Source organism: Petromyzon marinus, chromosome 68 (genome assembly GCF_048934315.1).
Source record: "Petromyzon marinus isolate PM22_M1 ecotype Great Lakes invasive population chromosome 68, UKy_Petmar_22M1.pri1.0, whole genome shotgun sequence".
Lineage (NCBI taxonomy): Eukaryota > Metazoa > Chordata > Hyperoartia > Petromyzontiformes > Petromyzontidae > Petromyzon > Petromyzon marinus.
In genome coordinates this window covers 3,270,171-3,285,125 of record NC_133734.1, presented here as the reverse complement: position 1 = coordinate 3,285,125, position 14,955 = coordinate 3,270,171, and the positions used below count along the sequence as shown (strand labels likewise).

General features: G+C 44.0%; 1 protein-coding gene across 2 annotated transcripts in view; it reads right to left on the bottom strand.

Moving 5' to 3' along the window:
* Positions 1 to 9,083: 9,083 nt before the first annotated feature.
* The window catches only part of LOC116956914 (uncharacterized), a 114,254-nt gene continuing 108,382 nt past the window's right edge, over positions 9,084 to 14,955 (bottom strand). For both annotated transcript variants that reach the window (XM_076054761.1, XM_076054760.1), the window contains exon 18: positions 9,084 to 12,617. In XM_076054761.1, the coding sequence (XP_075910876.1) occupies positions 12,180 to 12,617 (438 nt within the window). In that variant the 3' untranslated portion in view covers positions 9,084 to 12,179. The remainder of the gene's footprint in view (positions 12,618 to 14,955) is intronic.

Sequence of the window (14,955 nt, the reverse complement as noted above, 5' to 3'; positions counted from 1 at the left end):
CGGCTGTTGTTGGTGTTGTAGCGAATGGAGGCTGTTGTGGTATCGTAGAGAATGGTGGCTGTTGTTGGCGTCGTAGCGAATGGCGGCTGCTGTTGGTATCGTAGTGAATGGCGGCTGTTGTTGGTGTCGTAGCGAATGGCGGCTGCTGTTGGTATCGTAGCGAATGGCGGCTGTTGTTGGTGTCGTAGCAAATGGCGGCTGTTGTTGGTATCGTAGCGAATGGCGGCTGTTGTTGGTATCGTGACGAATGGCGGCTGTTGTTGGTGTCGTAGCGAATGGCGGCTGTTGTTGGTGTCGTAGCGAATGGCGGCTGTTGTTGGTATCGTGACGAATGGAGGCTGTTGTTGGTGTCGTAGCGAATGGCGGCTGTTGTTGGTATCGTGACGAATGGAGGCTGTTGTTGGTGTCGTAGCGAATGGCGGCTGTTGTTGGTGTCGTAGCGAATGGCGGCTGTTGTTGGTATGGTAGCGAATGGCGGCTGTTGTTGGTGTTGTAGCGAATGGAGGCTGTTGTGGTATCGTAGAGAATGGTGGCTGTTGTTGGCGTCGTAGCGAATGGCGGCTGCTGTTGGTATCGTAGTGAATGGCGGCTGTTGTTGGTGTCGTAGCGAATGGCGGCTGCTGTTGGTATCGTGGCGAATGGCGGCTGTTGGTGTCGCGGGGAGCGTTGACGCAGCGGTCAGCGCTTCCACGAACCTCCGGGCTCAATTCCCCGCTCACGGCCACCCAAACCAGCACCGGTGGATAGCGGGCGGATGATGATCTAAAACCTCCATCCTCGGCCTCAAACGAGAACCCGGTGCTGCTGCTGCTGCTGCGGCAGAGGAGTAAAAACGTCGCCACTGCTGGGGGTGTGGGGAGAGACAAAGGCGGCCGGGCGGGCGTGGTCCCGGCAAACCCACCCACGCCCCCCGCTCTGTGCGTGCCACAGTGGCGGTAGCCTTCATTACGCGCTTCCAACAGCCACTTGCCCCCCCACCCTCCACCCCCAGAGTCTGTTACAGGCTATAGAGCAGGGGTATCTGTCGTTTTTATATACAGTAAGACCTTGGGGACTGCGAGCATAATTCGTTCCGGAAACCGTGTTTGTAATCCCAAGCACTCGTATATCGAAGCACTCGTACGTCAGTCGTGATCACGTGACGCTCGGCAGTACAAAGCGTAGACACGTACTGCTGCTCGTATTGCTAAGACCCTCGCTCGTTAAATCAAATTAATATTTATTTTAAAATGCTTTCTCGTCTTGCAAAACACTCGCAGACCAAGTTACTCCTCAATCCAAGGTTTTACTGTATAAGCATATATAAAAAAAATTGGACTTTACAGCATTTAAAAAAATAGAAATCGTTTGGCTATGTACGGCGCGATAGAAGTTCAACACACGCACGTAGATGGCACGGTTGGCTACGTACGGAGCGATAGAAGTTCAACACACGTACGTAGATAGCATGGTTGGCTACGGTCGGAGCGATAGAAGTTCAACACACGTACGTAGATAGCACGGTTGGCTATGTACGGCGCCATAGAAGTTCAACACACGTACGTAGATGACACGGTTGGCTTCGTACGGTGCCAAAGAAGTTCAACACACGTACGTAGATATCACGGTTGGCTACGTACGGCGCCATAGAAGTTCAACACACGTGCGTAGATAGCACGGTTGGCTACGTACGGGGCGATAGAAGTTCAACACACGTACGTAGATAGCACGGATGGCTACGTACGACGCCATAGAAGTTCAACACACGTACGTAGATAGCACGGTTGGCTACGTACGGGGCCATAGAAGTTCAACACACGTACGTAGATAGCACGGATGGCTACGTACGACGCCATAGAAGTTCAACACACGTACGTAGATAACACGCTTGGCTACGTACGGTGCCATAGAAGTTCAACACACGTACGTAGATAGCACGGCTGGCTACGTACGGCGCCATAGAAGTTCAACACACGTACGTAGATAGCACGGTTGGCTACGTACGGGGCCATAGAAGTTCAACACACGTACGTAGATAGCACGGATGGCTACGTACGACGCCATAGAAGTTCAACACACGTACGTAGATGACACGCTTGGCTACGTACGGTGCCATAGAAGTTCAACACACGTACGTAGATAGCACGGCTGGCTACGTACGGCGCCATAGAAGTTCAACACACGTACGTAGATAGCACGGTTGGCTACGTACGGGGCGATAGAAGTTCAACACACGTACGTAGATAGCACGGTTGGCTACGTACGGTGCGATAGAAGTTCAACACACGTGCGTAGATGGCAACGGTTGGCTACGTACGGGGCCATAGAAGTTCAACACACGTACGTAGATAGCACGGTTGGCTACGTACGGGGCGATAGAAGTTCAACACACGTACGTAGATAGCACGGTTGGCTACGTACCGCGCGATAGAAGTTGACCTTACGTACACGGGGTCGGGTTAAACAAACAAGCCACTAACTTACCACCAACACCACCACAATCCCCCCTCCCCACCCCGTTTTTAAAGCCCCCCCCCAATCCACCATCACCTCCATTTAAATCGCCAAGAGGTCCTCTTATTCAAGTGCACATAAACTAAAACAGCAAATATTTACACTTGCAGAGTAGAAGAAGATTTTTTTTTTTTTCAGTTTTGTTTGTTTTTAAAAAGACCGCGACGTATATACGGGGCGCTTAAAAAAGAAATTGTTAGCACTTACGTGGCACTATCGTTTTTTAATGTGATAAAGGAACGGATGATAATACGACATCCGTAAAACGTAGGTTTTTTTTTGGGTTAGAGCGTGTAAATAAATGTATAAATGTGCCATCGTTAAAACCCGCCACCGCCCGACACAGCCAACTAGTAAACAGAACGTGGCCAATTCGTCACATTCAAGAGCGCAAAAAGTGTGGTCACCACACATTTACTACGCCTCCATATAAGGAACGCGACAGGTGAACTTCTCCACAAATGTGGCTGCTGTCGCCTGATGGCTTGGCTCTCCAACACACCGGTCGGCTGTACTAGTGTACTACACCATACACTACACTATACACTACACTATACACTACACCATACACTATACCAGGGGTCGGGAACCTATGGCTCGCGAGCCAGATGTGGCTCTTTTGATGATTGCATATGGCTCGCAGATAAAACAAAATATTCTCACTTGTTTTAATCCATCCATCGATTATTCACTGCGCATGTCCTGTTCAGGGCTGCAGGAGCAATTGTTCATTATTTTAATTGGATGATACTGGCCTACGTTTGCCGTTGCTGGGTAAAACAGGTAAACGCCCCCTTTTGAATCAGTCTGAGACTGCGTCTGCTCAGTCATTAGCTCAAAGCTAACCCTTCGACGAAGAAGATGGCGAAAAGAAAAAAAGACGACGAGTATCGTACATTTCAGGACGAATGGACCGAAGAATTCGCCTTTGTGGAGAGAGCGGGTTCTGCGGTGTGTCTAATTTGCAATGACAAAATTACATCGTTGAAACGGTCGAATGTAAAGCGGCACTTCGACACGCGCCACGCTACCTTTGCATCAAAATACCCTGTGGGAGACAGCAGAAAGAAAGCGTGCCAAGAGCTTCTGAGCAGGGTGCAAGCTAGCCAGCAGCAACTCCGCGTATGGACCCGGCAAGGTGACTATAATTCGGCTAGCTTTGCTGGTTCTTTAGCAATAGTGAGGAACGGAAACCCATTCACAGATGGCGAGTATGCTAAAACGTTCATGCTGGATGTAGCCAATGAACTTTTTGATGATCTTCCGAACAAAGACAAGATAATCAAACGGATACAAGACATGCCTCTGTCGGCAAGAACTGTTCATGATCGTACCATCGTGATGGCAAACAAAGTGGAGGAAACGCAAGTGAAGGACATAAATGCAGCGCCGTTCTTTTCTCTGGCTTTGGATGAGTCAACAGACGTGAGCCATTTGTCGCAGTTCAGCGTGATTGCAAGATATGCTGTTGGTGACACACTGCGCGAAGAAAGTCTTGCTGTTCTGCCATTAAAAGGGTCCACAAGAGGTGAGGATTTATTCAAGTCTTTCATGGAGTTTGCTCAAGAAAAAAGTCTACCTATGGATAAACTTCTCTCAGTGTGTACTGATGGTGCTCCGTGTATGGTGGGGAAAAACAAAGGATTTGTGGCGCTTCTCCGTGAACATGAAAATAGACCTATCCTAAGTTTCCATTGCATTATACACCAGGAGGCACTTTGTGCTCAGATGTGTGACAGGCAGTTTGACGAAGTGATGTCGCTGGTCATTCGTGTGATCAACTTTATTGTTGCCCGAGCCTTAAATGATCGCCAGTTTAAAACACTGCTGGATGAAGTTGTAAATAACTATCCTGGTCTGCTTTTGCACAGCAATGTGCGTTGGTTGTCAAGAGGGAAGGTGTTTAGCCGTTTTGCGGCTTGCCTGAACGAAATCCGGACTTTCCTTGAAATGAAAGGCGTCGGGCATCCTGAGCTAGCCGACACCGAGTGGCTCCTCAAGTTTTACTATCTCGTAGATCTGACTGAACATCTGAACCAGCTCAACGTGAAAATGCAAGGCATTGGAAATACAGTGTTATCCCTTCAACAAGCTGTATTTGCTTTTGAAAACAAGCTGGAGCTTTTCATCACGGATCTTGAAACAGGTCGTTTACTACATTTTGAAAAACTGAGCCAATTTAAAGATGCATGCACAGCAAGTGAGCCCATTCAAAACCTTGATCTCCACCAGCTAGCTGGCTGCACATCCAGTCTCCTACAGTCCTTCAAAGCACGCTTTGGAGAATTTCGTGAGCACACTCGTCTTTTTAAGTTCATCACCCATCCAAACGAGTGTTCACTGAACACAGCCGACCTGAATTACATCCCTGGTGTCTCCGTCAGAGATTTTGAAGCAGAAGTGGCTGACCTGAAGGCCTCAGACATGTGGGTGAATAAGTTCAAGTCACTGAATGAAGATTTGGAAAGAATCACACGACAGAAAGCGGAGTTGGCGAGCAAGCACATGTGGACAGAAATGAAAAAACTCCAACCCGAAGACCAGCTGATTCTCAAAACTTGAAACGCGCTTCCTGTCACATACCACACACTGCAGCGTGTGAGTATTGCTGTATTGACCATGTTTGGATCTACGTATGCATGTGAGCAGTCATTCTCACATCTTAAAAACATCAAGTCCAACCTACGATCACGTTTAACGGATGAAAGCCTCAACGCTTGCATGAAGCTTAACCTCACCAAGTACCAACCCGACTACAAAGACATCAGCAAATCCATGCAGCACCAGAAGTCGCATTAATGGTGAGTGTTATAACAACATTATTTAAAAGAATACATTCAGAGGCTTATTATACTGACATTTAGTTGAATTCACTTTTAAAATATATTATATGGCTCTCACTGAAATAAATTTCCAAATTTTTTGCTTTCATGGCTCTCTTAGTCAAAAAGGTTCCCGACCCCTGCACTATACCATACACTACACTATACACTACTATACATTACTATACACTACACTATACACTACACCGTACACTACACTATACACTACTATACACTACACTATACACTATACACTACACTATACACTACACTATACACTACTATACACACTACTATATACTACACTATACACTACACTATACACTACACTATACACTACTATACACTAGACTATACACTAGACTATACACTACACTATACACTACACCATACACTACACTATACACTACTATACACTACTATACACTACACTATACACTACACCATACACTACACCATACACTACACTATACACTACTATACACTACACTATACATTACACTATACACTACACTATACACTACTATACACTACACTATACACTACACTATTGTACACTACACCATACGCTACAATATTGTACACTACACTATACACTACACTATACTATACACTACACTATTGTACACTACACTATACACTACACTATTGTACACTACACTATACACTACACTGCTGTACACTACACTATTGCACACTACACTATACACTACACTATTGTACACTACACTATACACTACACTATTGTACACTACACTATACACTACACTATACACTCTACACTACACTATACACTACACACTACACTATATACTACACTATACACTACACTATACACTACTATACACTACACTATATACTACACACTAGTGCTGTACTAGTGATGAATTGGCCACGTTCTGTTTACGTGACAACCCTTACTAGTTGGCTGTGTTGGGTGGTGGCGGGTTTTAACGACACAACATTTACACATTTACGCGGTGATCTAACCAAAAATATCTCTATTATGGATGATTATTGGTCGTGAAAGCCTCCCGCTAGGTGTTAAACTGACATTTCTTTTATTTTACAAAGGCCGTCACGTATATACAGGGTGCTTTTAAAAAATGTTTTAAAACTTGTGGGACTATTGTTTGTAATGGAAAAAGAACGGATGATGATACTACATCCATAATGTATAAATGTGTCGTAAAAACCCGCCACCACCCGACACAGCCAACTACTAAGGCGTTGTCACGTAAACAGAACGTGGCCAATTCGTCACTAGTACAGCACTAGTGTGTAGTGTATAGCGTATAATGTAGTATATATTGTAGTAGTGGTGTATAGTAGTGTGGTGTATAGTAGTGTGGTGTATAGTAGTGTAGTGTATAGTAGTGTAGTGTATAGTAGTGTAGTGTATAGTGTCGTGGAGTGTACAGTAGTGTATAATGTAGTGTATATTGTATTAGTGGTGTATAGTGTGGTGTATAGTGTGGTGTAAAGCAGTGTGGTGTATAGTAGTGTAGTGTATAGTAGTGTAGTGTATAGTGTCGTGGAGTGTATAGTAGTGTATAGTGTAGTGTATATTGTAGTAGTGGTGTATAGTAGTGTGGTGTATAGTGGAGTGTGGAGTGTATAGTAATGTAGTGTATAGTGTCGTGGAGTGTATAGTAGTGTATAGTGTAGTGTACTAGTACAGCACGCTGGTGTGTTGGAGAGCCAAGCCACAGCATTTACAATCCGAGTACGATAATACGACTACACTCTAACCAGAGCCCGATTATCATCGTAGAAAAAGTAGCTACACATGTAGTAGCTATACATGTAGTAGCTACACATGTAGTAGCTATACACATGTAGTAGCTACACATGTAGTAGCTACACTACTACATGTGTAGCTACACATGTAGTAGCTACACACGTAGTAGCTACTACACATGTTGTAGCTACACATGTAGTAGCTACACACATGTAGTAGCTACACAAGTAGTAGCTACACATGCAGTAGCTACACATGTAGTAGCTACACATGTAGTAGTAGCTACACATGTAGTAGCTACACATGTTGCAGCTACGGGCCCCGCACTTTCAAGAGCACCGCGCTAAACGCTTTCAAGCTATCAATTCCGATTCAGTGATTCTGCACTTGCTCTATTACCATAGTACTGTACTGCCCTTCAACTTGTATGAAAGACTGGGGTGTTTTAAGGTTAGTGATTTGTCTTATTATCCGGCTGTATAGCAAACGAAAAAAAAAGCAGTTTACTTTACTACGCAAGTAAAACATTTATTTGCTTTAATATTTAAGTATTTAAAAAAAAATTTTAGGGCCCCTTCATCACATCAGACGCTACAGGCCCAGCACGAGCTTCATCCGGCACTGACTATAACCGTGATAGCAAATGCGACGTCGGTAGCATCAACAAGTCTAAGAATTATGAGACCTCCTTTGCCAGAAACAAGATATAGGAATAGGTTTTACCCTTTTAACTGGCACAAAAACTGACACCTTTATTCAAGGCATCATGTTTGCAATAACCCCCCAACACAAGCAGTCAAAATGCAAACAAAAAAGACAACTCTGATAATAATAATATTGGCACTGTCCTTGAATTTGATTGGTCCACACCCGAGACAGCTTTTCTAGGCTCTAAGAAAAGCCGTCTCGGGTGTGGACCAATCAAATTCAAGGACAGTGCCGATATCATTATCAGCGTTGTCTTTTTTTGTTTGCATTTTGACTGCTTGTGTTGTGGTTATTGCAAACACGACGCCTTGAATAAAGGTATCAGTTTTTTGTGCCAGTTAAAAGGGTAAAACCTATTCCTAAGTCTAAGAATCTCTCCCCACTCGTTCGCCAGCGCTGTCAACGGACTGCCCGGAATCTTTGCCGGCGCCGTTTCCGCAGCCCGAAAGGCCCAACACGTCGTTGCAAATTTCTCAGAATTGTTTACAGTTGTATTTTTTTTAAGCACCCCTGTATATATATACACATTGTGTGTTTTTTTTGTTTATTATCGTCCGTTAAAACGAGATTCGTAAAAAAAAATCCTCAAGTTGTCAGCGACGCCCGGTGTGCAGGAGGTTCGTGGGTTCGATCCCGTGACCCTGACTATGCCTGCTGCTGCTGCTGTATATTTGGAGTCTGCATCTCTCTCTCTATTATCATCATCATGGTGACTAGGAGATGTTAACTACCTCGTCTGGTCTGCAGGAGGTCGTGGGTTCAAGTCCCGTGACTCTACGAGATGTTAACGACCTCGCCCGGTGTACATGAGGTTCGTGGGTTCGATCACGTGACCCCGATGCCTGCTGCTGTATATTTGGAGTCTGCATCTCTCTCACATCATCATCATCACGGTGACTAGGAGATGTTAACTACCTCGCCTGGTGTACATGATGTTCGTGGGTTCGATCCCGTGACCCCGATGCCTGCTGCTGTAAATTTGGAGTCTGCATCTCTCTCACATCATCATCATCATCACGGTGACTAGGAGATGTTGACTAACTGGCCTGGTGTACAGGAGGCCGTGAGTATCCATTCATCTTGAGGGCCTGGTGTACGTGTTCCAGTTTACTGGCAAGGTGGTGTTGGTCAGAAATGCAGTGGGCCCTATGGTGTAGTCTTTTGACGAGGGAATTCTTCTGTGCCGGTTGGTGGTGGGAATCAGGTTTCAGATAGGAAGGTTTGTTCATGAAGCCATCCAGATACACTGAGGGAAAAAAAGTATTTGATCCCCTGCTGATTTTGTACGTTTGCCCACTGACAAAGAAATGATCAGTCTATAATTTTAATGGTAGGTTTATTTGAACAGTGAGAGACAGAATAACAACAAAAAAATCCAGAAAAAAGCATGTCAAAAACTGTTATACATTGATTTGCATTTTAATGAGGGAAATAAGTATTTGACCCCTCTGCAAAACATGACTTAGTACTTGGTGGCAAAACCCTTGTTGGCAATCACAGAGGTCAGACGTTTCTTGTAGTTGGCCACCAGGTTTGCACACATCTCAGGAGGGATTTTGTCCCACTCCCCTTTGCAGATCTTCTCCAAGTCATTAAGGTTTCGAGGCTGACGTTTGGCAACTTGAACCTTCAGCTCCCTTCACATATTTTCTATGGGATTAAGGTCTGGAGACTGGCTAGGCCACTCCAGGACCTTAATGTGCTTCTTCTTGAGCCACTCCTTTGTTGCCTTAGCCGTGTGTTTTGGGTCATTGTCATGCTGGAATACCCATCCACGACCCATTTTCAATGCCCTGGCTGAGGGAAGGAGGTTCTCACCCAAGATTTGACGGTACATGGCCCCGTCCATCGTCCCTTTGATGCGGTGAAGTTCTCCTGTCCCCTTAGCAGAAAAACACCCCCAAAGCATGTTTCCACCTTCATGTTTGACGGTGGGGATGGTAATCTTGGGGTCATAGGCAGTATTCCTTCTCCTCCAAACACGGCGAGTTGAGTTGATGCTAAAGAGCTCCATTTTGGTCTCATCTGACCACAACACTTTCACCAAATTGTCCTCTGAATCATTCAGAAGTTCATTGGCAAACTTCAGACGGGCATGTATATGTGCTTTCTTGAGCAGGGGGACCTTGCGGGCGCTGCAGGATTTCAGTCCTTCACGGCGTAGTGTTACCAATTGTTTTCTTGGTGACTATGGTCCCAGCTGCCTAGAGATCATTGACCAGATCCTCCCGTGTAGATCTGGGCTGATTCCTCACCGTTCTTATGATCACTGCAACTCCAGGAGGTGAGATCTTGCATGCGAATAATCGCACCAAGTGTTGTCACCTTCTCAACAAGCTGCTTGGCAATGGTCTTCTAGCCCATTCCAGCCTTGTGTAGGTCTACAATCTTGTCCCTGACTTCTTTGGAGAGCTCTTTGGTATTGGCCATGGTGGAGAATTTGGAATCTGATTGATTGCTTCTGTGGACAGGTGTCTTTTATACAGGTAACAAGCTGAGATTAGGAGCACTCCCTTTAAGAGCGTGCTCCTAATCTCAGCTCGTTACCTGTATAAAAGACACCTGGGAGCCAGAAATCTTTCTGATTGAGAGGGGGTCAAATACTTATTTCCCTCATTAAAATGCAAATCAATTTATAACATTTTTGATATGCGTTTTTCTGGATTTTGTTGTTGTTATTGTCCCTCACTGTTTAAATAAACCTACCATTAAATTATAGACCGATCAAATCTTTGTCAGCGGGCAAACGTACAAAATCAGCAGGGGATCAAATACTTTTTTTCCCTCACTGTATATAAACACAGACACAACTTCAACCGAGAAGATGGATACAAACTGAGCAATCATTGGAAGGACGTTATTAACCACGCTCGTGTTGAATCCTACACTTCGCCACTGCCCCACACCCCCCCCCCCCCCCCCTTATCCTCTCTTACATATATATATAGCCTCGTGTCACAAGCAGCCTCCCTTTGCCCACTTCAGAAATTTTGTTCATTAACCGTGGTCGTTTTCGCCTGATGGCGAACGCTTGTGCTGCGCCCGCAACGTCGCGATTCAACTCATCTTGTTTACCACCTACGTGATGACTTTACCGAGAGAGCCAGGGAGTAGAGACGTCAATGTTTTAAATGTGGAGTTAGACCCGGAGTAAGAATCCACGCAGTCATCGTAACGGTGAGAGAGAGAGACGCAGATTCCAAATATACAGCAGCAGCGGCAGCGTATCGTCAGGATCACGGGATGGAACCCACGGCCTCCTGTACACCAGGCGAGTTAGTCAACATCTCCCAGGAAGAATCAAAGAGTATGGATCCCTGCAGAAGATGATGACGATGACAATGAAGACGACCGTGACGACAATAACGTAGTAGCACTGCTACCAGCAGTAGTCGTACTACATAGTAGTGGTAGTAGTACTATCGTCGCCGATGATAGTACTACTAGTAGTACTACTACTACTACTACATCAGCGACGATAGTAGTACTAATATCGGCGTCGACGTAGTAGTACTACTAGTAGTAGCATTATGATAGTAGTATATATGATAGTAGTACTACTCGTCGATGTAGTAGTAGTACTATCATCGTCGATGTAGTACTACTACTATCATCGTCGATGTAATAGTAGTAGTAGTACTATCATCTTCGATGTAGCAGTAGTAGTACTACTATCATTGTCGATGTGGTAGTAGTACTATCATTGTCGATGTAGTAGTAGTACTATCATCGTCGATGTAGTAGTACTACTATCATCGTCGATGTAATAGTAGTAGTACTATCATCGTCGATGTAGCAGTAGTAGTACTACTATCATTGTCGAAGTAGTAGTAGTACAACTATCATCGTCGGTGTAGTAGTAGTACTATTATTGTCGATGTAGTAGTAGTACTACTATCATTGTCGATGTAATAGTAGTAGTACTATCGTTGTCGATGTAGTACTACTACTATCATTGTCGATGTAGTAGTAGTAGCACTACTATCATCGTCGATGTAGTAGTAGTAGTACTACCATTGTCGATGTAGTAGTAGTACTATCATTGTCGATGTAGTAGTAGTACTATCATTGTCGATGTAGCAGTAGTAGTACTACCATCGTCGTTGTAGCAGTAGTGCTACTATCATCGTCAATGTAGTAGTAGTACTACATTGACGATGAGGTGGAGGGGGTTTATAAAATGTGAAGTGAAAAATAAAAATTGTTTCTAGTTTTGATTGTTTTGTGTCGCTACCACCACACCGTGAGAACGGCAGTAGTATAATAATAATAATTATTATTATTATTGTAACAAGGAGGAGGAGGAGGAGCAGTAGTACAAGACGCAGCAAAATGTCTCCGGACGTTTGACTCCGGATCCTCTTGGCATCGGCCGCGGAAGCTTTCGGTCGACTCTCCTCCGCTGGTCCCGGCCGTCAGGAGGACGACGCCGGCGATGGCGACGGCGGCTGAGGCGGTGGAGGCGGTGACGCTGGCGGCGGCGGCGGCCCCTTCGACGTGACGAGTGACAGAGGCTGAGATTGAGCCGTTACCCTGGTTCCCGGAGGGGTCTCGGGACGGTGTTGATGATGAGCGGGATGCTGATGATGTTGATGATGAGCGGGATGCTGATGATGATGTTGATGATGAGCGGGATGCTGATGATGATGGTGATGATTAGCAGGATGCTGATGATGATGTTGATGAGCAGGATGCTGATGATGATGTTGTTGAGCAGGATGCTGATGATGATGATGATGTTGATGATGAGCAGGATGATGATGAGGTTTGTCTGACAGGGACATGGGACCGGCCTCGCCGGCTCCTGTCGCCCCAGGGCGCTCCCCCGCGGGATTCTGGGTAGCGTCGGGGCCCTGCAGGGAATTGTGGGAAGGGAGGGCGGGAGGGATGACAGTGAGAAGGAGATACAATTATATTGTAAAACTGTTCAATCCTTAATGAAGCTAACACAACTAAACTGATGTTTTATTTGACGAGGGAGGGCCCCACTGAGATTTGTAGTTGTAGTCTATGGGAGGACTTTAACATTGAAGTCTATGAGAGACTTTAACATTGAAGTCTATGGGAACCTTTAACATTTAAGTCTATGGGAGACTTTAACATTGAAGTCTATGGGAAACTTTAACATTGAAGTCTATGGGAGGATTTAACACTGAAGTCTATGGGAGCCTTTAACATTGAAGTCTATGGGAACCTTTAACATTGAAGTCTATGGGAGGATTTAACATTGAAGTCTATGGGAGACTTTAACATTGGAGTCTATGGGAGACTTTAACATTGAAGTCTATGGGAGACTTTAACATTGAAGTGTATGGGGAGACTTTAACATTGAAGTCTATGGGGAACCTTTAACATTGAAGTCTATGGGAGACTTTAACATTGAAGTCTATGGGAACCTTTAACATTGAAGTCTATGGGAGACTTTAACAGTGAAGTCTATGGGAGGATTTAACATTGAAGTCTATGGGGAGACTTTAACATTGAAATCTATGGGAGACTTTGACATTGAAGTCTATGGGAGGATTTAACACTGAAGTCTATGGGGAGACTTTAACATTAAAGTCTATGGGGAGACTTTAACATTGAAGTCTATGGGGAGCCTTTAACATTGAAGTCTATGGGAACCTTTAACATTGAAATCTATGGGAGACTTTAACATTGAAGTATATGGGAGACTTTAACATTGAAGTCTATAGGAAACTTTAACATTGAAGTCTATGGGAGACTTTAATATTGAAGTCTATGGGGAGACTTTAACATTGAAGTCTATGGGAAACTTTAACATTGAAGTCTATGGGAAACTTTAACATTGAAGTCTATGGGAGCCTTTAACATTGAAGTCTATGGGGAGACTTTAACATTGAAGTCTATGGGAACCTTTAACATTGAAGTCTATGGGAGGATTTAACATTGAAGTCTATGGGGAGACTTCAACATTGAAGTCTATGAGAGACTTTAACACTGAAGTCTATGGGAAACTTTAACATTGAAGTCTATGGGAAGATTTAACACTGAAGTCTATGGGTGCCTTTAACATTGAAGTCTATGGGGAGAATTTAACATTGAAGTCTATGAGAGACTTTAACATTGAAGTCTATGGGAAACTTTAACATTGAAGTCTATGGGAGGATTTAACACTGAAGTCTATGGGGAGACTTTAACATTGAAGTCTATGAGAGACTTTAACATTGAAGTCTATGGGAAACTTTAACATTGAAGTCTATGGGAGGATTTAACACTGAAGTCTATGGGAGCCTTTAACATTGAAGTCTATGGGGAGACTTTAACATTTAAGTCTATGGCAACCTTTAACATTGCAGTCTATGGGAGGATTTAACATTGAAGTCTATGGGAGACTTTAACATTGAAGTCTATGGGATGATTTAACATTGAAGTCTATGGGGAGACTTTAACATTGAAGTCAAAGGGAGACTTTAAAATTGAAGTCTATGGGAGACTTTAACAATGAAGTCTATGGGGAGACCTTAACATTGAAGTCTATGGGAACCTTTAACATTGAAGTCTATGGGAAGACTTTAACATTGAAGTCTATGGGGAGACTTTAACATTGAAGTCTATGGGGAGACTTTAATATTGAAGTCTATGGGAGACTTAAACATTGAAGTCCATGGGAGACTTTAACATTGAAGTCTATGGGAGACTTTAACATTGAAGTCTATGGGGAGACTTTAACATTGAAGTCTATGGGAAACTTTAACATTGAAGTCTATGGGAGACTTTAACATTGAAGTCTATGGAACCCTTTAACATTGAAGTCTATGGGCAGACTTTAACATTGAAGTCTATGGGGAGACTTTAATATTGAAGTCTATGGGAGAATTTAACATTGAAGTCCATGGGAGACTTTAACATTGAAGTCTATGAGAGACTTTAACATTGAAGTCTATGGGGAGACTTTATCATTGAAGTCTATGGGAGGATTTAACATTGAAGTCTATGGGGAGACTTTAACATTGAAGTCTATGAGAGACTTTAACATTGAAGTCTATGGGAAACTTTAACATTGAAGTCTAAGGGAGGATTTAACACTGAAGTCTATGGGAGCCTTTAACATTGAAGTCTAAGGGAAACTTTATCATTGCAGTCTATGGGAGGATTTAACACTGAAGTCTATGGGAGCCTAACATTGAAGTCTATGGGGAGACTTTAACATTGAAGTCTATGGGAACC